This window comes from Hemicordylus capensis, chromosome 1 (assembly GCF_027244095.1).
Source record: "Hemicordylus capensis ecotype Gifberg chromosome 1, rHemCap1.1.pri, whole genome shotgun sequence".
In the NCBI taxonomy this organism is placed as follows: domain Eukaryota; kingdom Metazoa; phylum Chordata; class Lepidosauria; order Squamata; family Cordylidae; genus Hemicordylus; species Hemicordylus capensis.
In genome coordinates, this window is record NC_069657.1 from 142,878,771 (window position 1) to 142,903,871 (window position 25,101).

Here is a 25,101-nt window from a genome sequence, read left to right on the forward strand (position 1 = left end):
TTTTTTGTTGACTGCCCTGGGGGTCTTAGGATGAAGGGCAGTATAAAAATATAAATATAAATAAATGATGTTCTGAGATCTGCTTCCTTGTCTGTTTGTGTACTCTAGTAATGCCTGCTCAGCCTGTAATTAATAAACAACTATTGCAAAGTCAGCATAAACCTCCAGGGCTCCTTTTGCTAAAAAGCTGTCCTAACATCCCTCCAATCTGAGAAAGGAGAAGTGTGAAGCTATACATTTTGGTGTCTTGTTTCTCTTTTAAAAGGGGGAAGTATCCATCTACTGGATCGACGGCAGCTGAGCCTGAAGCACGTTTATACCATTCCAATGCTTGTTTCTCCCCACTGCTGTTCCAGTCATGAGTAATTTCACAGCAGTCCTTCTCTCTTTGAGTCTCATTTGGACAAGCTGGGCACTGGACCCATCTGCAGTTGGATTCCAGGAATGCCACCAAGTTCTGAAACTTCCTGCACTGGAAGTTCTCCCTGGAGGTGGCTGGGATAACCTGAGGAATCTGGACATGGGTAGAGTGATCAAGCTAAACTACTCATTGTGCAGAACTACCGAAGACGGGGCTTACCTAATCCCTAATGAGGTTTTCACCATTGCTCGTAAACAGAGTTATTTGGAGATCAACTCGGAGATCATTGAGTCTTGGGTGGATTACCAGTGTGTCACCTCTGTTTCAATCAATGCAGAGCTATCCTCTTCCTTCATCAACGGTCGGTTCTCCAGCGACTTCCGCAGGACGAAAACCCAGCAAGTGAGAGACCAGACTGTAACCACCAGGGTTCAGGTCAGAAATCTGATTTACACTGCAAAATTTGATCCTGCAGCAATGTTAGATGAAGGTTTCCAGCGGCAGCTTCTTACAATTGCTAGCCATCTGGAGAACAACAAGACTGAAATGGCTAATTACTTGGCAGAGGTCTTAGTATTGAACTATGGCACTCACGTTGTCACTGGAGTGGATGCTGGAGCCAGCCTTGTCCAGGAGGACCAGATCAAATCCAGCTTTGTGAAGGACAGCTGGTCCATGCGGAGTTCTATCACAGCTGCTGCTGGAGTCTCTTTCCACAATATTGTCAATTTCAAAAGCAGTGCTTCAGCCGGCTTGGAAGACAATTTCACCAAGCAGTACCTGTCCAATCGCACCAGCTCTAGGGTGGAGAGCATTGGAGGATTTCCTTTTTATCCTGGGATTACTCTGAAAAGCTGGCAAGAGAGCATCACCAACCAGCTGGTGGCTATTGACCGTTCAGGCTTGCCTTTGCAGTTTTTCATCACTCCAACCAACCTCCCAGGTTTGCCCACTCCCACAGTGAACAAATTATATCAGACTGTGAAATCTGCCATCTCTCACTATTATGCTTTCAACACCTACCCTGGCTGCACAAATGAAGCCTCACCCAACTTCAACTTCTATGCCAACATGGATGATGGATCCTGTGACGGGACAGCAACCAACTTCACATTTGGCGGAGCCTACCAGGAATGTGCTCAGCTTGAGGGTCCTGATGCTGCCGTGCTCTGTCAGGACCTGGAGCAGAGGAACCCACTCACTGGAACCTTCTCCTGCCCTGTGGGTTATGCCCCATTCAGGCTGAACTCTCAGCAACGTGAGGAAGGCTACAGCCACTGGGATTGCCACAAGGATTGCTTCATGTGGGTTTTTTGCAAGTGGGTTTGTGAGGATGTTTTCACACCCTCCAGAGTGCTTTTTAGCACATACTGGTGCACAGCAAGAGGCACAGCCCCAGCAAACTCAGGATTTCTCTTTGGGGGGCTCTTTAGTTCCAAGAGCACCAACCTCTTGACTAATGCCCAGTCCTGTCCCCCCACCTTCTACGAACTGAAGCTCTTTGACCAACTCAAGCTCTGTGTCAGCACGGATGAAAGGGGGCAGAGGTACTCTGTGCCCTTTGGAGGGTTCTTCAGTTGCCAGACAGGCAACCCACTGGTGGGATTCCACAATGGAACAGATAGTGACCCATATCCAAAGAGATGCCCAGATGGATTCAGTCAGCACCTGGCTCTGATTAGCGATGGATGTCAAGTGGAATACTGTGTCCGGGCTGGACTCTTCACACAAGGCTCATTACCCCAAGCTCGACTCCCGCCCTTCACTCGCAAGCCTGCCATCAGTTTCATTGCCACTGATACTGTCCTAGTAATGAACAGCAATGGTGGCCAGACTTGGGTCAAGGACCCCCAGACCCAGCTGTGGAAGATAGGCAGCCCTACTGACGGGCACCACAATGCAGCTGGAGAGATCGCGGGGATCTCCATTGGTGTTGCCATTGGCTTGGCCTTTCTCTTTGTCCTTGCTGTCTATGGCCGCAGAAGGTACAAGAGAAGGGAGTACAGCAAGGTGGGGGGAGAGGAGGAGAGCTTGGTCTCAAACAATGCTGGCTATGGCCTCCGCAGCTGAAGTGGAGGACCAGCAGGAGCAGGAAAGGCTACCAGTTTAGTGGGGGAGATACTGCAAACCATGCTATGTGTTAACATGCTTTTTGATAAGCTTCTTCCCACCCTGCAAACCCAGCACAGCCATAGGCTTCTTCTTGTTGCCTCTTTTTTAATTGTTCTCAGTTAGTGGGTGCAAGAGTAGGGTTAGCAGCTCCCTAGTGCACTTTCTGCTCTCTATATGGCTTATAGTATTTTCTAGAAAGGGGGCACATCTGCATGTGGCTTTTGCAGAGGGTTTATGATATGCTCATTTGGTACAGCCAACACAATGCCTAAACCCCTTCCCTGCAGGTCCCCTGGCTTGTCAGCACTGTGAGTCCCGGGTTGGAGGCACAATTGCGAGTCTGCCACGTACAGGGTCTATTCAGGACCCGCCCCATGAACTGTGGGGGCAGGGGGTAGTAGTTATGAGATCACCACAAACAGTGATGCCCATACAGGGAAAGAGATTTCTTTCCGCACACTTTCTGGAAGCTTCTGCTTAGATGATGCCCCTTGTTAGGGATGTTGATTTTCAAAGACAATCGCCAGAAAATGTGCAGGGTTCCAGATGGATGGAACAGTGGTGTGTGTACGCACACACACACACACAGAGGTATCTGAAGCTATTAAGGAAGTATTTGCATTAGGCTCTGTCCACATTGTGTGTTCACAGCTGACATACATCTGAGCTAAACCAGTAGTAAGACAGCAGCAGAAATGCCCCTTGTAAAAGAGGAAGAATGCTGTGTGCAGATGACCCCACAACCAACTGCAGCTTCCCTCCTAATACAAACTGTGGTATTGAGTGGTTTTAGCAGCACTTTGGCTTAGAGGTAAGAGCTCCCCGCTCATCGCAGTCTCAGCCCTGACCCCTTCCCTCTACAGCTATCATCCTATATAATAAAAGGCTAAGTGAGTGGCCGTGGCTTTGGAACGTTGGGGATCTGCGTCCCTGCCTCCCTGGGCTGTTCTGGGCCTGCGCGAAGTGCAGGCCCAGAAGAGCCCAAGGGACACAGGACCTCAGACACCAGTGTCCCACAGCCACGGGCGGCCATTAGCCGGTGTGTGGCGGCGGGGGAAAGTGGCCGAGGCGGCGGCGGAGCCGCCGCCTCAGCCATGAGCTGCGGCACGGCGAGAGGAGGCCGAGGCAACCAGAAGCGGCCGCCCTGAAAAAGGCGAGGGCAGTGGCGGCGGGGGAAGACCGAGACGGGGGACAGGGAAGCTGGGCGAGGTGGCGGCAAAGCCGCCAACAAGGCCCCCGCCCGCTCACAGCCGCCGCCGCCGCCTGCTCACCCGCCCTCCCAGCTGCCCAAAATCACCTTCCCCGCTCCCCCCCCAAAAAGATTAAGGGCCAAAATGGCCCATGAGAAGGTCGCCGCCCCCGCCTATCGCCCTCCCAGCTGTTGAAGACCACCTTACCCGCTCCAGCCCGAGGGAAAAGAGAGGAGCTCACGAGCAGAGCTCCTCTCTGTGCTAAGTCACTGCTCAAACTGCCGCTATGGACGCAAAGGACACCTATTGCGACAGTATAGGCAGCAGCTTAACACAGAGAATAGCTCTGTTTCCGAGTTCCTCTCTTCTCCTTCGGGCTGGAGCGGGTAAGGTGGGCTCCGGCAGCTGGGTGCGCGGGAAGGCGATAGGCGGGGGCGGCCACCTTCTCATGGGCCATTTTGGCCGTTATTCATCCACCCCCCCCCCAAAAAAAGTAAAAGCAAAATAAGGAAGAACAAAAACAGAGACAACAACAAAACAAAAAACAAAAAGAGAGAGGGGACAAGGGGGGGAAAAAGAGACAGAAAGAGAGAGAGAGAGACAGAAAAGACGGGATAGAAAGCTAGCGCCCGTTATCATAACGGGCTTAAAAATACTAGTTTAGAAATAAAAGTAGTACATAGACAGGGCCAAGCGCCACGCTTCGTGTAACCTGCAGTTTGGTCCTGCTCCGTTAACTATGCAGAGGATGCAGCATGAGGGATGCAGCAGAGAGCCATCCAGCAAGCACATCAGCCTGCAGTTGTGAGTCAGGGCCTGAGAGGTCCTCAGGAGAGGACACACACATTTTAAACTGGTTACAGCTCCCTCTAAATTTCTGCTTCCTTCTTGCCCACTTCCTGTTCAGGCACAGGGGCAGGGCAGCCGATGCTGGTCCCTTGCAGGCCCCAGGGTTGACTGAAATATGGCAGACTGGATAATCTACATGAAGGCATTCCCACATTTGAGAACCAGGTAAAGAGAGGAATCCCTTTAGTGCCCTACTTGGCATGGGTAAGCTGTTGTTTAGACATGCCCAAAGGCCCTGGTCAGCAACCATGCTTGCAAAATAATGGGGAGTGGTTTCCCCCAGATCCATACACACTCAAAATGGCCTAATCAATACTTTGTGGGGAGCTGTCCTCTGGGGTTAGTAATTGGGAACAGTGTACAACATCATTCAGGAGCCCAGATTGTATCCATAGGTCACCAGCTGCTGATCCCTGCCCTAGCTAAAAACCCAGAGAACAGCCTTTCCATCTCTTGTATTATACTGCTGGTAAAAAACCCTTTAGCTTTAGACTCCTTTCTCGCATCCCCAACACAGAGGCGGCCCTTTCATGAGGTGAGGTGAGGCGGTTGCCTCGGGTGGAAAATTACCAGGTGGGAAATGCCCCCGCCCATCCACCGCCATCACTTTAGACTGTGAGCCCTCTGGGGACAGGGATCCATCTTATTTATTTATTTATTTATTATTTCTGTGTCAACCGCCCCGAGCCATTTTTGGAAGGGCGCTATAGAAATTGAATAAATAAATAATAAATCAGAACAGTTCTTTGGGATCAATCTGACTCTTTGGGACTGACACTCGCCATAGACCTTGCAAGAAACATGAGAGAATAGACGGTTGCTGGCAACCTTACTTTCCTGTCTGCCACCTTCAGAGGTTGCAAGGGTTGCTTTTGAAAGAGAACATAAGAACAGTCCTGCTGGATCAGGCCCAAGGCCCATCTAGTCCAGCATCCTGCTTCACACAGTGGCCCACCAGATGCTGCTGGAAGCCACAGGTAGGAGTTGAGGGCATGCCCTCTCTCCTGCTGTTACTCACCTGCAACTGATACTCAGAGGCATCCTGCCTTTGAGGCTGGAGGTGTCCTGTAGTCCTCCGAAAGAGAACTGGCCCCCGCCAGGGGCAAGGAACACAGCAGCATTTGGTGCCTTGCCTTGGACACCACAATACTTTGGGCCATCCCTGCCCCAGAAGATATATCCTTAGGAGGGGAAACACTGCTACAACCCTGTCCTTTTTACTTTTGCTTTTTTTTAGTGCTTCCACCATCTATTGAGCCCAATCGTGTGTGAAGGCTGCAAAGCTTGCTGCTGTGGCATAGCCTGTCAAGCTGCCTTTGGCTCTAGTTTAAGAAACCGCTGGATACAATTTGACAATGACACTCTTCCCACCCCCTTTTCCCAATATAAGGGGGACAATATGACACAGCAGCAGCTTCTGAATTGATAACTTTCACCAGCAGCGCTGTAGAAACATTACCTGGGTAATCACAGCAGAGGCAGGCAGAAGCCTAGTTTTTCATTCTCTTTTTGTAGCATGTAGTCATGCCACAAGGAGAAAGTTTGCCTAGAAAAAGAGAGGGCTTTCCTGAAAAACCCTTTGAGCAATTCAGATGGCAGACAAAGCATTCTTACTGCCATATGCACACACTTAAACACGGGGAGAGGAGAATGGGAAGGGGAGTCTATGAAACTCAATGAGAATTCAAGTAACTCAAAGATTTAGCCCTGTCTGAAGATGCCAGAAGGCAGAAAGGACTTTTATCTTTCAACGAGAAATCCTCCCGCTGCCCTGAGTTTGCCACACAAGTGCATCATTGAATGCACAAGGCTGAGACAAAGATCCCTTGGTCCATTAGCACAAATGTTATTCTACTGAGAATAGCTTCTCCGTGCTCAGTTAGCAGCCTGTTCCCATTATGAGAATCTATATCCGTTTTTTGGGGGGAGGAAGGGTGGGGACAGGAAAATTGACTCTTCCCCAGAATGTCAATGAATCAGCCACTGATTTGTCTGTAAATCACAGCAGGTTATTTACAAGATCTTGATTTTTTTTTAATTATTTGATCCAGCAAAGGTATTTGCATATGTGACAATGCATTAAAATATACTCCAGAATGTAAAAATATACTGCAATCTTTTGTAAACATGAACCCAACACATGTATTTGATGAGAATAAACTCAAATAAATTGGTTTTTGCATAAGTGCACTATTTAAGGAGCAGATGAACAGCCTTGCTGATTTTCTCAAGTTGCTCCTATTTGAATGCCCAGCCATCTATTTTCATTTTATTGCTTCTTGTCTCCAAGCGGTGGAGGACCTGTTTAAAATAAAATTTTAAAACCACCTCAGATTCCCAAAGGCACATAAGGGATAGGGGTGTAGGCACTCAGATTTCATTAAAACAAAGAGTGGGAACTACACACAAGTAGCAAATAAGTGGAAAAGAATTTATCCTTCTCAGTGCTTTAAGTGACAGAGTATCTGAACAAAAATATTTCTGAATTATGCACCTATGAAATCCATATTCTTTGATCAAACCAGAATATGTGGATTCATAGTTCTGCCTAATTAGACATTGTTTTCATGACCTGTGTCCCACAATATGGAATTCTCTGGCAACAAAAAAAGTGACAGAATCAAAGGACTGGGGAGATGGATCTCTAGAAGAATTAGGAAATCGGAACAAGTTGCTGTGTATGACAGGAAAATTGCATTCCTGCATCTTGGAAGACCAGACCAGACCCACCCTAGTTTCTGAGCTTTCATCAGGCACTGCCCATTATAGCTTCCAACAATTTTTCAGCTGTCTTAGAGCCAGGGGCTAAAAGCTTGCTTTTTAAAAACCCATAAAGCTGAGGTAAACTGCAAACTGTAGCTCAGATGGCAGGTTCTATGCTTGCCAAGGAAACACAAAGAAGAGACATAACCCTGATTATGGGTTCCTGTAACGAATGGGATGCAGAACCATATTATTTTCCAGCAACTGCCAGGAAACTTGGGGTTGCCAAAACATTTCCTAACACAGTCTGTGCATTTAATCATTGCATGTCAGGCAGTAGTTGAACACAAGAACATAGGGAGCTGCCATATACCGAGTCAGACCCTTGGTCCATCTAGCTCAGTATTGTCTACACAGACTGGCAGCAGCTTCTACAAGGTTGCAGGAAGGAATCTCTCTCAGCCCTATCTTGGAGATGCCAGGAAAGGAACTTGGAACCTTCTGCTTTTCCTTTAGCAAAGTTCCACCTGTTAAATTTCTACCTGTCACACTGCTGTTAGAGGCATGAAAACTACATCAGGAAAAATGCCGGCAGCTCTTGCTGCCTATGAGTCTAGTTTCCAAGACTGGTTCCAAATCAAATGAAAGGTATGGCAAGATGATCCTGCTTTGTTACTTCAAGGGCTTTTCCTCCTATCCAATACAAATGTGAATTTTGAATCTTTATGGGATTAAAAATTTGTCACTGGGTCTAAATTTCTTCTTGCCCCAAACTGTTTAACTGTAGTGAGCAGATTTTCTACCAGCTGATCTCATGCCCAAAGAGGGAAACTTTGTTGTGATCTAAGCAATGCCCTCTTGTGGCTGTTTGAAGGTGGGCATTCTTCCAGATCGGTAAATTGTACACATTCACCTCTGCTCAGGGAACAGAAACAATGAACAAAAGACAGACGCACAGACTTAGAAAACACAAAGACACAAAACATTATTCAAAACTGGCAGTGGAGATTTCCTTTTATTGTTACACCCCAAGGGTGCCATCCTCACGCAATGCAACAAACTAGAGACGGGCAAAACGCACCGTTCACAAACAACCAACGAACAATATACAGCATGGCTCACCCCACCCCACCCCTGCCCTCCCACCCCCAATACCACTACCAGCACCCACACAACCTGCTTTGGGACATGACAAAGACGAAGGGGAAGAGATCCTCCCCATCTTCTTCCCCATGACAGCGTCACATCAGGCTGGTCATTCTCTATGAAGTATAAAATTACCAACAGCTGGAGAGTTCAAAGAGGAAATAAAGCAGCCAAAACAAAGAAAAATAAGAGGCAGATTGGCTCCCTTTGACAGTGGCTGGAAGGTCATCCTCCAAAACCTCTCCCCTATCCTGGAGGCTAAGCCATATTTGAGGAAACGCCATGGTTATTTGGGAAAAGAGGCTGCTGCTTTAAAAGTTCAAAAGGAGTGGGAAAACGTGTTCCTAAGGGGATACTCTGTTCTCCAACAAGACAACCACTCAAGGAGATCAGTTCCCAGAAGGGGAAGATACATGTGATTGTGAATCTGAACAGTGAAATACCCAGTCAGCTCTACTGAAAATGGAAATATCTATGGGCTTACATATACGATGAATATCAGGGTCCTTAAGACTGGCTGATATCCCCTGACCCCTTGTTAAGAAGGGGTCATTAAGAAGTAAAGGAAGTCCAGAAGATGAATTTGGTCTCAGGGAGGCACACAAAACTGGGGAAGCGGCAACTGGGACATGGTTTTAGCTCCTCTGCAAGGGCCTAAATCAGGGGTAGACAACCTTTGGCTGGGGGTGATGGGAGTTGTAGTTCAAGAACAGCTTGTGTGCCAAAGGTTGCCTACCCCTGGCTGAAAAGGATTGATTTTTGAAGCACACTTACATTTTCAGTGGAAGGTAAGCATATTGACATGTTAACACCCATGTTAACTTCTTTTGACTTGTGCTGATACAAAAGAGGGGAGGATGTCCAGTCAGGAGTCCCGGAATTTTTTTAGTAAGAACTTTAAATGAATGCTGAAGAATTAACAACCCCTGTGATGCCTCCGGGCTCCTCCTCATTCACCCACCCTGCTACCACCACCATGACAAGCATGCAGTCAGTCAGCTCCACAAACATGCCCCTTTCTATTCTCACGTGCATTCGTTCTAACCTTATCCCATCCCTTTATTTCCTCACCCGAGCCTGCCCCACAGAGATTTCACATGGGTTGTTAAGATTCAAAAAAGTCAAGGTATTAATTAAAATATGGGGCCACGGGTGGGGGGAAATATGGACCAATGTATTCTTGGTGCAGCCATTACAAAATGGCCACTAGTCTTATCTCTGTACCATGGCTATCTGCAGCAACAATTGCGCTTAGCCTCCAGGTCTAACTTAAGTACCATTTTGTTACACATCCTAGCTTCGAAGTCCTTCTCATACATTACAAATATATATGTATATGTATATATTATACACATATATACGACAAACCCTCAAAACATGAGGTAAATAAATTCAATCCAGGGGACTTCCCCATACAAAAAGTTCAAAGAACCCACCTTGGAGTGTATGAGGCAAAAACAGTCAGTGTCTCTTTCAACTTCAACCCCATATCTCCACTCATTCTAACCCACAACAGACAAAAACAATCCCCTGGGATGCAATTCACAAACAGAAAGAGAGGTCAAGGTACATGGCTCTGTACTGGTCTGGAATTAAGCAAATGCAAAGAGACAGAGAGACTTGAACTAAACTCTAACCAAGCCAGTATTGCATCAAGAAGCCCAGCTGGGTATGGCAGAGCCCGCCACTGGAGCAAGGGCCGTTCTGACTTGGTTTGGAGGCAGGAATAAGTCCGTTTCGGATACAGCAATATGAGAGAAAAAAGAGGTTCACTGCCTCGGCTTGAGTTCAGTCCAGATACCAACTAAATAGATTTATTCTGCTCTGCTCTTCTCCATTTTGGATCATGGAGACTTGCATACAGCTGACCTAGTTTGGAATGTATCAAAGTGAAGGGATCAGATCCTAGCAATAAGCAGCAGGCCTGCTTTTTAGCTAATTTGGAAGAAAAGGACTAGGGAGGCAGCCTTGGAATGTGTGAGATAACTGGAGGCAGGGGTGGGGTGGGGGGAATACCAGACCAGCAAACAGCACATTTCCGACTCACAATGAGCCCACAACATGAAAGTAGCAGTGACGCGACAACATGGAACCAGGCACCTAGCAGAGAGGGAGGGAGGGAGGGAGAGAGAGAGACTAGGGCTGGTTTTCATCCTCAGTGCCTTCTCAGGAATGAAGCTGCCTTCTTAGCTCCCAAGTGGTCCACCACAGATGCCTTACGGGGCTGCCTGCCCCCAAGGCATGCTTTGTTTTCCACAGAATTTAAAGTGGGTTCCTAATTTCCCCACACAAATACGCCACCATACCCCAAGGAGGAACAAGGCTAGGTGTCTGAGCTAAAACTTAAAGCCGCTTTGGCTGCTGAGGTTAATGTAACCTCAGGCTTCATTAGGACACTTTGCCTCATGCCCAAGATGAACTGGGGGGAAACTCCAGGTGTGTTTGCTCCCAGTAGCCAAGTGCTGTAGGCCGCATGGGTGCCGGCCGGTGGCTTCTCATCGGAGCAAGCCCCTAAGCAAACTGCTGGATGGGCAGCACCAGGAGTCGGAGAGGACAGAGCAGGCACAGTGGAAGAGGGAGGGAGCTCGATCCATGGAATACTGCTAGACTTATAGCTCCGCCCCCAGGGCAAGGCCCTTCCCCCCTCCTCCCACACTCTCAATCCTTTTCCTGAGCCACACTCTCCTCTGTGATGCCCTGAATGGACAACTCAGCCAGCACATTGTCTAGGTAGTTGGGGTCAGGGTAGCCGTGGCCAGTCAGGTTGGACCCAAATTCTGTCTTGTGATGAATCTCATTCCAGATCACTGTATCCGACTCGCCGGTGGTGCTGGACGTGCCAATAGCAAAGATCAGGCGCCGGTCCCAGGCTATCAACAGCAGTTTCAGCACCTAAAGGAGGGAAGAATGGAGGGCAAAGGATTTGTGTTAGAGGAGTGATGTGCCAAAACCACAGTAGCCCACATCATGGGTAATTTCTCTTACTATACTATGAGCATCTGATGCACTTGCAAATGCTTGGGTGGTAGTATGTAGGAATCCACACAATATGTACAGATTCCATAGTCTCATAGTTGCAAAGTTGTGGTAAGATTACAAGCCCACACAATCAGGGGCATACATGCATTCCTATAACATGGGAATGGGCCCAACAGCCATCTCACAAGTGTCTTAGTCAGACAGGAGGTTTTCTTCTTTTCCAAAAAGAGGCTAAGCTCTTGTTGATCTCAAGCATGCAGAAAGGAGCACTTCCATGGTTAAGACTCTACTTTCCCCTGAAAACTGCGGGGAAAACTTGCCTGGGGTGCAACTTAAAGAATTATTCCAGGCAAAGGAAACTGAGTTTCCTCTTCCTCATAAGTAAAAAAGGGGGTCTATCCACTATCACCCTGGAGAACACTGACAAGCTGAGCCACAACAAGAGGAGATGTTTTTCTTACTGAACATGGAAAACTTCATGTTAAAAAAAAAAAAAAGGAAACATCAGACTATGATTTGCAGGCACCTTATAACATGCGGAGCTGGGGCTAGTTGTGGCTTTCCACAGCAGGTTTTCACAGTATCCACAGAGTGAAATGACCTGCGGCACAGACTCATTCTGTAACATGGCGCAGACTTTTATTGCCAATGAATTAGAAAGCTAGCCTGAGCAGATAATCCCACAGTGTCCAACTATCCCCTCCTACCCCTCCTTCTAAACCTTCTCCCCACCCCCACCCCCCACCCAAGCTGTTTCTACATCACATTAATGCCATTGATAATAAGGTACTCTGCAGTGCTATAAGCTAATATTTAACGAAAGAGGATTTCATGTTTTGATTCAATATTATCTGGGCTTGGGGAAAATTATCCGCTTTAGCTTCAAAACCAGCAATCACCTCTGAACACTGGAGAAAGCAATGAGCTCATGCTGCGGGATTGCAGCTCCCCTTGCAACAAAGGTACACAAGAGGCCTTGTTTGAAGCCACACAGGAACCCCCAGGAACTGCTCTTAGGCGACACTGGAACTGGGAGCTCGGAATACCAAGCCAGTTTAGAAAGATCTTGGGCTAAATTGAAGCTATTCCAAGGATCTGCTAATGGGATGGGGGAGGCAAGCTAAATAGATCCAATGTTCATTAAATCTCATCAGTGTATAGCAAGTGCTGCTCCAGCACATCTCCCTTGCAGATAGAAGGTTATCAGCTCCTTCCCCTACTTAAAAATGGGGGAAAGTAAGAGATTGCAATCTTCTAGTGATGCTCTCCAGGAGGCTTTTCAGACAGCAGCCTTTACCGTGGGTTTACCGCGAGGCTTTACTGTGCGTTTGAGACATAACAGATACTCCAATGGGAAAAGAGTATTTTTTTTTACCTCGGACATAAATTGGGCTAGGTTCCAATACGGAGGGGAAACCCATAACCATGTGAAGTGCTCTCTGAAATATAGCACTGACTTTGGGATAAATCTGGCCGATATATGAACACACACACACCCTCCCAAAGAAAAGTCGCAGTAAAGTTGCCATCTGAAAAAGCTCCAGGATGTCTTGTTAATGAGGTGAGATGAGGCAGTTGCCTCAAGCAGTGGACTGGAGGAGGTGGTGGATTAGCTGCCTCCAGGCACCTCACCCTGCCTGGAACCCCCATTGCCCCAACATATTTTTCCTTGTGGGGTGCCTTTTCTCCTCCTTCCTCCTAGCCACATCCCAACTGCTGCCTGTTCAAAAGGCTGAGGAAGTTGGAGAAGCAGAAAGTAATGAAACACGCTTCCTGCTACTCCAACTTCCTAACCCTTTGCTTTTAGAAAAAGCAGAGGGCAGGATGAAGTGGGAGAGAGCAGCAAGACGGGCAGTGGCAGGAAAGGAGGGCCCTCTTTGCCCTCCAAGAGTTTTTAAGATTCAGATCAGGAGCTCCCAATCTGGCCCTTGCAAACCTTTGCATGCTGGCAACCTTCCCTCCTTGTGCAGTGACCTTGCAACATTTTATAATGCAGATTAAGGACAAGAGGCAGGAGGCTTCTAACTTACTTAAGGACAAGAGACAGGAGCGTCTTCTCACTGTCCTGTCTCCCTTACAAGCCTTGAAAGATGGCCAAGGGAACAAAAAGGGGCACTTCCAAATAGAAAATTCTGCTGATCCTGTTAACTCCATACTTGCGTGGTATTACTCAGGGACCACCATCCTCATGCTGATATTAATTAGTCCAACACAGACCAGGGGGATCAGTGGGGTCATTACAAAGTCCATATCAGGGACTACAGCATTAAAGATTCATGCAACCCTGGCGCGCTCTCTCTCGCTCTCCCTCCCTCTCCCTCCTGGGTAATGCTTTCCACACTTTTGATTTCATGTCATATCGTGCAACCAGCAGTGCAGAAGCTGTCATTTGGGAGCAAACGGATACCCAGAGTTTCCCCTCTCACTGTTTCATATGCCATACTTTAAGAGCATATGGTCTACTAGTAGTCCATGGGTTAGAATCAACCTGTAGAGGACAATTTCATCTAGCCCAGGGGTAGGCAACCTTGGATATCCAGATGTTGAACTACAACTCCCATCACCCCAAGCCACAATCAATTGCTGGCTGGGGATGATGGCAGCCGTAGTTCAACAACAGCTGGAGAGCCAAGGCTGCCTACCCCATCTAGCCCAATCTCGCTTTCCCTTTTCCAGTCAGAATGGGAGATGCATTTGGGTCCAGAATTAGCACAGAAGGAAAAGCCAGAAGAAAGGGATAAAAGAGCCACACCGGCAAGGTGGCTAAAGTGTTGGAAAACAACTGGCAAGACCTGCGTTCAAATCCCTACTCAGCCTACAAGCTCACTGGCTGCCATGAGCCAATCACTCTCTTAGCAGAGCCTACCTCACACACAGCTGTTGTGAGGATTAAGGGGGAAAATCACACAAACTGCGCTGAGCTTCTCTGAAGAATAAAAGTGTCGTAAGTGAATTTTATGTATTTACAATATTTTTATACAGCTTTCCAACCAGAATAATTCTCAAAGCAGTATGCCCTTGCGTAGTAAAGGGTGCGGGTGGAGGCACAAGTTGGCATCTTTGCAAGAAATGGATGGAGGATGAAGCCTCTACAACCCACCAAGCTGAGCAACTTCTGTACCACTCGTGTCACATCTAACACATCATGCCAAGAAGGCAAGACCAAACGACACAAGCACTCTGGACTAATGTTTTGCATTCGCAACTGCAGGTGTGGAGAACCCTCTTCCTGCTAGGGTTCTCCTCCATCATTCCGTCTGAAATCCGACCCAGAAGTTGGCCTCTCCACAACTATAGCCATTACCATGCAAGCCTTCCCTTTGCTCCTTCGGCAAAAGCCACCTGCACACTCTACATTCATAAACCTTAGAAGCCATTCAAAATAAGTTCCCTTCCTCTCTCATACACAGGTGTGCAAACTGAAGCTCAAAGACGTCCAGCAAGAGCCAAGAAAAGATTAATCCAGGCCAAAGGATACAAAACGGAGGCCTTCTCTGCCATGGGATATGAATATCTATCTCATGAGAGCTTGCACCGGAGACCATTTTGTAAGCTTGTTCAACCACTATGGCAAGAAGATGCCACTTACCTTCCTGCCCCTCTCACTGTCCGGGAGGTAACAGTGTCGAGGGAAACCCCGGGCAGTGAAGCTCTTCCCAGGATTTGGGTGTTCCGGTCCCTAGAGGGATAGAGAATGAGAGAGATATGAACCTTTAAAAAAAATATGTATATCTCACTTTTCTTTCATGCTGGAATTCAAGGCAGTCTCTCATCCAGGCAATGGTCAGACTCAGGCCTGCCTGAGTCTACAGCAAGGTTCTGTGGCTATCTCACGTGCCTTCAGACCAAAACCTGGCACTAAAATATTCTTTAGGCTTCCCTAAAGAATCAAAGGGTGGAACTATATCTGAACACCTTACTGTCTACGGATGGAGAGACGTAGGAAGCTGCCTTATACTAGTCAAACCATTGGACCATCTAGCTCAGTATTGCCTACCCTGACTTTCAGCAGTTCACCAGGTAGGAGTCCTTCTCAGCTGTAACTGGAGAAGTGCCAGGGATTGATCCTGGTTCCTTCCTCATGCAAAACAGAAGCTCTACCACTGAGCTATGGCCTCCAGAAGAGAACGGGAAGGTGCATCTGAAGGCTCTATCCACAGCCTGCCATACTTTCCCCCCGTTGAAAACTGTGGTCCCCGCCTAAGATCTCTGCCCATGGATCTGGTTTCTCACCTGGACCCCCGGTGGGATGTTATAGATAATTCGGATGGTTTTGCAGTCGAGGTGTCCAGGCAACGAATGGGGAATAAGATGGTACTCCATCTTCCCTGGAGGCTGTGTACCAGTCTTCACTCCATAAATGGTTTTGCAGGTCGGACACTGCAAGCTCCCATCCTGAAAGCATGATGGGTAAGCAATAAGACTTGGCAATATTTTAGAATTGACCTAAATGATATCAGGCTGTCATTAGACACCATAAAGATGCTCTCAGCACAACATAATTAGAGGGGAAATCAATTCCCAAGTGGAGAGCAACCACCAAAGTTTAGCAGGGTTAGAGCCCAGGCCCCTTCGCTCCCCATTCTTATTATATCTATTCCCTGTGAGCCTGACCTTCAAGTGGCCATTAAGAACCCCTTCATACATTTTGTGGCAGCAGACCCAGGAGTGCACATTCCACATGGACCTGCAACCCATCCCAGCTTCCTGCTGAGGGTGCATGTTTGAGCCATGTGTTTGCAAAGACAGGTTTCTTGCATTCACACTTTAGTGTACATTTAAGACATTTCAGGTAATCTTCAAAACACATATAGAGGCTATTCTCACGAGCAGCCAAGACCTGGCTTGGCTGCCCATAAGAACCACCGGGAGGCATGTGGCTCCCAGCGGCACCTCAGCAGCAAGCCCACCAAGGCTCATGCAAAACAGAAGCTCTACCACTGAGCTATGGCCTCCAGAAGAGAACGGGAAGGTGCATCTGAAGGCTCTATCCACAGCCTGCCATACTTTCCCCCCGTTGAAAACTGTGGTCCCCAAGTAAATTTATGTACATTTTTATGTACATTTTATATCCCACTCTTCCTCCAAGGGTCCCAGGGTCCCAGAGTGGTGTACTACATACTTAGGTTTATCCTCACAACAACCCTGTGAAGTAGCGAGCACTCCCTTAACCCCAGTTCCCTGATCACTGAAGCACTGGTGGCACCTGCCTGTCACTGGGGGGGATCCTCAAAATGCACCGCGCACCCGCATGGTGCACTGTGGGATTTCCAGGGGCTGGGACGACGTCTCCCAGCCCCTGCACCTCTGCGCTCCCTGGGGCAGTGGTGGGTTGTCTGGGCACGTGATGGCGCCCAGACAGCCCTCAGATATTGTCTGCGGGGAAGGCAGGCTTCTGCTGCCACCCACCTGGTCGTGAGAACAACCTCCATGTGTAAAGTGTTCCTAAGCCCAGTGAAAAGAGTTTTAATAAGCCAGGGTAAGAGCCAAGAGGAAAAGATGCCACTTTCACAATAACTCCCCCATAAACATCATGGGTTTGGTAATGTAATAAACTGTATGTGACTCTGAATGTGACTCTCAAAGGAAAGAAAGTTTTTCAGTGACAACATTTTGCCCAATGGGAGTAGTTGCATTCATGACAGAGCTGTCACGTTACACAGCTTCCTTGCACACAATAGTCCAGAAAGTGACATGCCAGCAAACTATGGCGAGATTACTGCAGCTGATCAGAATGCACATCCCCATGGATTATGTCTTTCTAACAGTGGGCTTCAAACAGAACTTTGTATATTTCGCATACATATAAAATTCTGAGCCAGGAAAAGCCAGATTCTGCCATTAATATATGACACATTTGGATGTGCAATTTTGGAAGCCAAATTGACTTAACTGGCAGTGATCTGAGACAGGGGCCTCAGTAGAGGTCCTTAGTAGAAGCATAATAAATTATGCAAATTAAGGGCACACCATGCAGCAGGGAAATCCATCTAATGGTGGATTTTCCATGTCATTAATGGCTGCATCAATCAGTTCTGAGAATCCATTTTTGACAGCTATATGAAGCACCAACATGGCAACTCACTCCTGAACAGAATTTATGGTGCAACAGTACCAGTAAGAAAGGCTGCAGGTGAATCCTGCTCCATGTTGGCCTTCCTCTCCTGGGTAACACACCTTATTCCCGTTGTTGTACATGGCCACAAGGCAGTGGAGGTGGTACATATGGCCACACTTGGACAGCTTGCCCACCAAGTCTGGCTTGATGGCTGGCTGGGGTCCCTTGTAGCCTGAAGGGGCTGAGAGACGTTCCATACAGATGGTACAGTCCTAAAGAGGAGAAGGAAACTATGTTAATAAGGAGTGTGAAACATGGACATACACAGAAATATCGGTCTGAACAAGGCCCAAGCTAATCATGATTGGAATTCCTGCCACCTTCATGCTCAGCTTGACAGAGGTAAGTTTGTGTAATGCTCATTGGCTGCCTCTTTCTCCCAGACACTTTCTCCCAGAAAGGGCCTAGAGCACCTTTCTTATGAGGCAAGACTACAACACCTGGGGGTTTTTAGTTTAGAAAAAAGACGACTGCAGGGAGATATGATAGAGGTCTATAAAATCATGCATGGTGTGGAGAAAGTGGATAGAGAGAAATTCTTCTCCCTCTCACATAACACTAGAACCAGGGGTCATCCCATGAAATTGATTGCCGGGAAATCTAGGACCAACAAACGGAAGTACTTTTTCACACAACGCATAATCCACTTGTGGAATTCTCTGCCACAAGATGTGGTGACAGCCAACAACCTGGATGGCTTTAAGAAGGATTTGGATAATTTCATGGAGGAGAGGCCTATCAATGGCTACTAGTCGGAGGGCTGTGGGCCACCTCCAGCCTCAAAGGCAGGATGCCTCTGAGTACAAGTTGCAGGAGAGTAACTGCAGGAGAGAGGGCATGCCTTCAACTCCTGCCTGTGGCTCCCAGCGGCATCTGGTGGGCCACTGTGTGAAACAGGATGCTGGACTAGATGGGCCTTGGGCCTGATCCAGCAGGGCTGTTCTTATGACACATTATTCAGTGCCTTCTGCCATGCCGGCAGCCTCCACCCTATACATGAAACCGCCTCCCTATTTCTCTTCTAAGCCCTTCCACAAGGCTCACTTCTTAAACAAGGTCTTTCCCAAACCACCTTAAACTGCACCTCCACTCAGTCTCCCCTGCTTCATTTTCACTCACTGTTTTGTGGCCTATCCCTGACCTCTTTCCCCACTGAGGTCATTTGTGCAAGTGTAAATCCCCAAAGCCAAGACAGCATCACTTCTGTGTTCTAGATGAGGCCTGGCACACTGATGGTGCCAGATAAATCTCAGGCAGCAGCAAGAGTACTATTGTCAGGGCAGCTTATGTTCTGCAGTACAAATCCATACCAGGGTAAATACTGCATCCAAGATCAGTGCTCGTGGACCTATACCACACTTGCCTGAACATACACCATTGTGCAACATAGAAAGAACAAGACTTACCTCATCTGGGGGATGGCGCACCTTCTGAAGGTATTTTTTCAGTACTTCCTCAGGAGTCTTACCTGGACAAGAGGAAGTGGGGGGGAAGCAACAGTCACATATCGGAAGCATCATTTCTAAGGGCTCTCAGTGAGGTGGACTTCTCTTGGGAGAAGGAATGGACAGAGCCTAGAAGCACTTCATTATAGGCTTCCAGAAGAGCTGAGCAAAAGGAAGGAAGGCTACAGTCATACGCACACTTACCTGGGAGTAGGTTTCACTGGACTCAGTGGGACTTAATTCTCAGCACACATGCACAGGATTGTGCTCCACATTCTTTTCTCTTGCTATGTGCCACTTACTCATTCATCCAAGTCATCTGGAGCTATTAGCTCTGCACATGCTGACTCAATTCAGATACCATGCCTAACCATGGTTTGGCGTGACATCCACCTTGACAAACAATAGTTTGCGGCTGACAGAAACCATAGTTTGAAGCATGTTTGCAAACCATGGTTTGGTATGATGTCCTAACTAAAGGACCATAGTTATAGTTAGAGCTACTCTCTGCCATCAAAGGCTACTGCTCCATACAGATGGGAGTACTGAGAAGAGGGAAAATAAGAGCACATATGTGGTCCCTACTGGTGATTCCCTAAGCGTGCTCATTCTGTCCAAACTTTCAAACAAGGATGAGCAGGTGTGTTCTGGAACTGTGCCCCAGTTTTTGACCCCACTCCCAAGTGAGTGCACTTCCACTAATTACACAATGAATGCTTCTGAGACAGCAACTCAATTTCCCATCGGCAGCACTCACCATACTGTTTCCAAATTTCATGCCCAGATGACAAACCCAGTGACACAGACAAAACAAACAAGGAAGTCATAACAGCATATTGTGCTAATATGAACAAGGAATCCATATTAGCAGAAACACCCATAGACACCCAGAAACACCCATGAATAAAGACTGAAAGACAAGCTGAAGATCCAGCTCAAGATGCAGAGCAGGTGCAATCCAAGAATCCCCTGCAAGAAGCCCAGCCACAAGTGCCACTGCAAGCGATGCTTCCTCCTTAAGATGTACAACACTCAAGAGGGTCACCACCAATATGGTAAGCAGGATGCCTCAGGGTCATCTGCAGTGTGCTGGGGCCTCATGCCAAGCAATGTGCCAGTCTCTGCAGGACTCTGACCAGCATGAAACAGACTGCTGGCAAGGGGACTTCAGGATCGTGGTCTGACTCTCTAAGAAGGTATCTCAAGCATGGTGAAGCCAGGAGCTGCTGCTATCAGAGACCATCTGCTACTGTGCTTGAGAGGGAAATGCAGCAGCACGCAGGGTCTATGAAAAGCTTGCTACGGAGGTACAGCAGTGTGTTGTAGTCATGCCTCCACCATCACTGTGCTCCTCCCCCCCGCCCCCACCAAATTATTATCATCTCCAGCAGTTAGTATTACTGGTGGGCTAGCCCTGGGAGCAAGCTCTGGTTCAGTCCTCATTGCAGGCTGCTACCCTGCTTGTCCTTAAAAGTCTGATAAAAAAAAATTATTTGGCAGGACATGGAGAGACGTGGGAGGGGAGAGGCAGGCAAGGGTTATGTTTGAAAAAGTCAAGTGGTACAAATTGGTGCTGATTTTAAAAATGGCTAAGTGCTGCAATGTGTTGCATTTGATATTTTCTACATGAACTTCCACATTCCTTGGTCCAGGGGAGTAGCAAGGTTGGAGTGGGCCCAGAGACAAGATTTTAAAACGGCCCCCACTCACTGAAGCTCAGCTCATGAAGTAAAAAAATCTTAAATGAGGCTGAATAGTAGTAACAAAAAGCATTTATATATCTCCTATGTGCCACAATAGAACATCATCCTAAATTATTTTTTAAAAGGTTTTGTAAATTTTGGATGCAAGTCATTTAATGGTACTAGAGAAAGACATGCTGTTCTGGTAGCTCCAGGTCTTAAGACTCACATCAATTTCAGAGAATGAATACAACTGAAGGAAGCCCGGGTAGGTGCGCAGCTGGGGGAGTCAGTCATGTGACTTGCCTCTGGGGGGGGGGGGGCCCAGACAACTGTCTCCCCTTGCCCTATTATAGTTACGCTCCTGCCTTTGGTCTCAGAAAGTTAAAGAAACAAATGGCTCATCCCCTACTGGGTTTTCCCCTATCTGCACCTTCCACTGAAATCACAGTTCACCTTTCATTATCTGAAAATGTAAACTCCAGAGCGTCAAGGCCACAATGACTTCACATAATGCTGGAAAGCTTGGGAGGAAGGGGTGAATTACTTCCAGCCTGTGCTTATAGCACTCTAGTCACAAAACACCATGCCTGGCTGTGGACAGGATTATGACAGCCAGCCTTGAGCCTTATCCAGCAGGGCTGTTCTTATGCAGCCTGAGGCTGGCCATCTGAGAAAACACAGCAGGAGAGTATTTGCTCTTGGCAGGACTTTGTTTCTAGACTAGGGCCGCACAACTTTGGCCTCCAGCTGTTGCTGGACTACAGCTCCCATCATCTCCAGCCACAGTGGTCGACAGTCAGGGCTGTCGGGAGTTGTTCTCCAACACCTGCAGGGCATTTTACTTCACTCTTTACTGTTTTAGTGGTTTATTTTAATTGTAAACCACCCTAAGCCATTTCGGAAGGGCAGTATACAAATCAAAGAAAGAAAGAAAGAAAGAAAGAAAGAAAGAAAGAAAGAAAGAAAGAAAGAAAGAATAATTTTCCAGACTAGGAGATTTGCAACGGTGAAGATGTTGAGCAGAATTAGGCAGCGGTTTGAAACTGTGAGCGCAGCAGCTTTGATGCAGTTTTCTATGCAATGTGACCGGGTTTTGGCTGTCCATATTGCCCGCCACTGCAGTGGATTTTTCCAGGCAGGAGGTGTCCATATTCCACATGTTGTGCCCCAGCCACTGTTATTCAGTGGCATATCATTGCCACCATTATGAGGTTAAAAGGAGCTGTGCTGGCATTATGGACCCCTCTTGTTCTCTGCCTCTGCTTCTGCCTCGTTTACAGACGCACAACAGGTTCCAATGAAACTGGCTAGGCTTCTGGCATTCCTCCCCCCCACCCCCTCAGAGCACACAGAAATATGAATTGCAACCTGTCAAGCAGACATGAAGCACTCTGAAGGAAGTACAGGAAATAGGGGGAAAGGCATGCGTGAAAGGGAGTGCAATTTCAAAATACAGTCTGCTCACCACAGCTGGCTGGGAAATTACAAGGAGGTGGGGTAGGAATGTGGGTAAGCCAGCAGTAGGGAACATGTGTTGGGCAATGCAACAGATGGGAATCCAGGAGATGTTTCTGGAAGAGCAACACTGTTTGGTAGACTGCCATTTTCTGGAGATCAATGAGTGTAGCAGCAGACCAGAATGGGATCGAAAAACTGAAGTGGTGAGTGATCAGTGCAGGAAAGCAAATGATGCTTTAGAACAGAGTGGGCAGAGGGGAAATCAAGATCTCCTGGTAGATTTTTGGATGAGATCAGCAAGGATTTCTGACTCCCAATGGTTTAACAACACCAACAACAAAATGACTTTTTGGGAAAGCATTAGGCTGTTGAAATTAGGAATGTTTGGGGGAACCAGAAATGGAGTTTTGTGTGAAAGGACTGTGAGCTCAGTTCTGGCACGGGGGGGGGGGGAGAAATTCCTGGGCTAAGCCTACACTCAGAAACACCCTGTTATTTAATTCTGGGTGCATGCATGTATGTCCCCGAAGCCACACTTTTGCCAGCTGGCTCAGGTTGGTGGATCTTTGAGTTCTAATAATGCCAAGTAGATCTTGCAAGCCTGGCATTTGAGCTCTGCTGCCTTAGAACAGTGTTCAGGTGACAATGACGGGGACCATAAGAGAAATGAGATAGGAATAGTCTGCGGACAGGTACCTGCAAAAGGTAGGAATGTACTATGTGATCTGGAAACCTGGGAGCTAACCTGAGATTTCTGCACAGGCAAAGTCTTGGCTAGCCCACTCTCAGAAGGAGTCAGTGAGGCTCTTCTCACACACAACCAAGACTGAGCTAAGGTAGCCAAGTCTGGGCTTGGCTGTGAATGAGAACTGCCGGCAGCTGTGCGGCTGCTGGTGGTGCCTTGGCGGCAAACACGCCCAAGATGCCCACCTGCTAGCTGAAGTTAAGGTGTGAATGCCCCCATAACCCAGGCTAAATATCCGTACATGCAGCACTGACACGGGAGCAGCCTCCTGGCCAGTGGCAAAAAAATCCCTAGAATGCACTGTGCACTTGCGCAGTGCATTATGGGATTTCCAGGGCCAGCCCAGTTTTACACACGCATATGAACCACCAGGATTGGGCAGATCCCGGTGGCACTACGGTGGCAAACCCACCTAAGTAGCCCACCTGTAAAACAAGGTTCAAGGAGCGAGCACTCCCTTAACCCCGTTTCTCTGGCCGTGTGTCAGCCGTGGCTGCTAGCAACCGCAGCTGGCAGACTCAGAGGGGAGAGGGGGGATAATGCACGGCACGCTTGCATGGTGCATTATAGGAGCTGGGGGGGGCCGGGGCAACACATCCTGGCACCCTGACCCTTGGAGCTCCCAGCAGGTGCTCGTCAATCTGCCTGCCCAAGGCAGAGGAACTGTTCGTCTGCAGGGGAGGTATGTTTGACCCACCTTCCCCACAGCCCACTCTGGAGCCCTTCTCACCGGTCGTGAGAAGAGGCTCAATGAGTACAAAGCATGGTTTGGCACAATGTCTGAATTAGTTACTACTTAGCCTCTTCACACGAGCATCTAAACCAGGGTTATCTCTCTCTAACCCAGGACCGGGTCTCACGATCAGTGAGACCCGGTTTGGGGCAGTGAGCGGGAAGAGCAGGCTAAGCCCGCTCTCCCTAATCACGAGCGGGCAGGGAGCCCTGGGTGGCCAGATCGGCTGCCCACATGATGGCCGGCTCCATGATGGAGCTGGTGGGGGGTGGGGGGAGTGGGGGCTGCGTGGCCCCCGCAAGCCCCAGGATGCCCTGCGCAAGTGCGCAGGGCATACTGGAGAGACCCCCGGCCGAGGGTCTACTCGTGAGTAGGCACGGCGCGAAGCCGCGGCACGGCTACTCACGATCCTAAAAAGCAGGTTTCCTGGAGCGCTTGCTCCGCAAACCTGCTTTTTAGCAGGGGTGCTCGAGCGGGTTACCCACTCAAGAACCACCGGGCTCGGCTTCGAGCCCAGTGGTTCTTACGGTCAACAAAAATCGGGCTAGCCTCTGCTAGCCCGATTTTTGTTGATTGTGAGAATTGCCCCCCAGGGTTTCATGCCTGTGTGAACCAGGACAAATCCCCCAAGCCCTGTTAATCCAAATCTGGGTAACATTTCTTCTAACCCTTGATCTTAACCCAGGTTAGCAAAGAGCAGGGCCCCCAGTATCTCCTTGTTACTCGTGCATCCGTTTCCCCCTCTTTCTGTCGGTCCCAGGAGCTGGCTGCCATGTTTGTCAGAGCGTGCTGCGCCTGGGTGGGCTGTGATCTGTGAATGTGCTACCCTACACCCTCGATGATCACTTGCTCAAAATGGCTTGAATTGGGCTTGCCTGGCTTCCTTCCCGCTCACGGCCAATCAGCTAATGATGTTAGGAGGTTTCCCCCTTCTCCTGGCAGTGTGATGCACACTGGGGAAGCTTCCCCAGTGCTCAGAGGCTTCCCCCCACCAGCTCCTGGCTACAGTGATTGTCTGAGAGCGGGGCTTGCAGAGCCAACCAGAGGCTCTGCTCGTCCGTCTTAAATAGGGTAAGAACCTTCCCAGCCCCAACCAAATACAGTGACAGGGCTTGTATTTCATCTGAGGGGCTATCTTGTGGTGGGTTGGCAAGATGGCCTTTTGGTCTCCTTCTGGTCGTGTGCAAAAGCCTTCTGTCTTGTCTCAACTTGAGAAGAAGAGCCTACAAGATCTGGGAAGTGGAAAGGCAAGGCAAGTTGCAATACCAGAGATACAGGTGAAACTCGGAAAATTAGAATATCGTGCAAAAGTCCATTAATTTCAGTAATGCAAATTAAAAGGTGAAACTGATATATGAGACAGACGCATTACATGCAAAGCGAGATAAGTCAAGCCTTAATTTGTTATAATTGTGATGATCATGGCGTACAGCTCATGAAAACCCCAAATCCACAATCCCAGAAAATTAGAATATTACATGGAACCAAGAAGACAAGGATTGTAGAATAGAACAATATCGGACCTCTGAAAAGTATACAGTGTACTGTGCTTGATTGGCCAGCAAACTCGCCTGACC

At 48.1% G+C, this 25,101-nt stretch overlaps 2 protein-coding genes across 6 annotated transcripts in view; one reads left to right on the forward strand and one right to left on the reverse strand.

The window, feature by feature from the left end:
• Positions 1-358: 358 nt before the first annotated feature.
• MPEG1 (macrophage expressed 1) lies at positions 359-2,528 on the forward strand. The gene has a single exon (XM_053302435.1). It carries the CDS (start codon positions 359-361, stop codon positions 2,429-2,431), a length of 2,073 nt encoding a protein of 690 aa, XP_053158410.1. The 3' UTR covers positions 2,432-2,528.
• Positions 2,529-8,211: 5,683 nt separating this feature from the next.
• Positions 8,212-25,101, reverse strand: part of DTX4 (deltex E3 ubiquitin ligase 4) — a 54,846-nt gene continuing 37,956 nt past the window's right edge. For all 5 annotated transcript variants that reach the window (XM_053285231.1, XM_053285234.1, XM_053285235.1 and 2 more), the window contains 5 exons: positions 18,865-18,926; positions 17,518-17,670; positions 15,574-15,735; positions 14,930-15,019; positions 8,212-11,253 (listed from right to left, as the gene is read on the reverse strand). In XM_053285231.1, the coding sequence (XP_053141206.1) occupies positions 11,020-11,253; positions 14,930-15,019; positions 15,574-15,735; positions 17,518-17,670; positions 18,865-18,926 (701 nt within the window). In that variant the 3' untranslated portion in view covers positions 8,212-11,019. The remainder of the gene's footprint in view (positions 11,254-14,929; positions 15,020-15,573; positions 15,736-17,517; positions 17,671-18,864; positions 18,927-25,101) is intronic.

What these genes read in the sequence shown, in the direction of transcription:
- MPEG1 (XM_053302435.1), top strand. Translation starts at nt 359, where the DNA reads ATGAGTAATTTCACAGCAGTCCTTCTCTCTTTGAGTCTCATTTGGACA.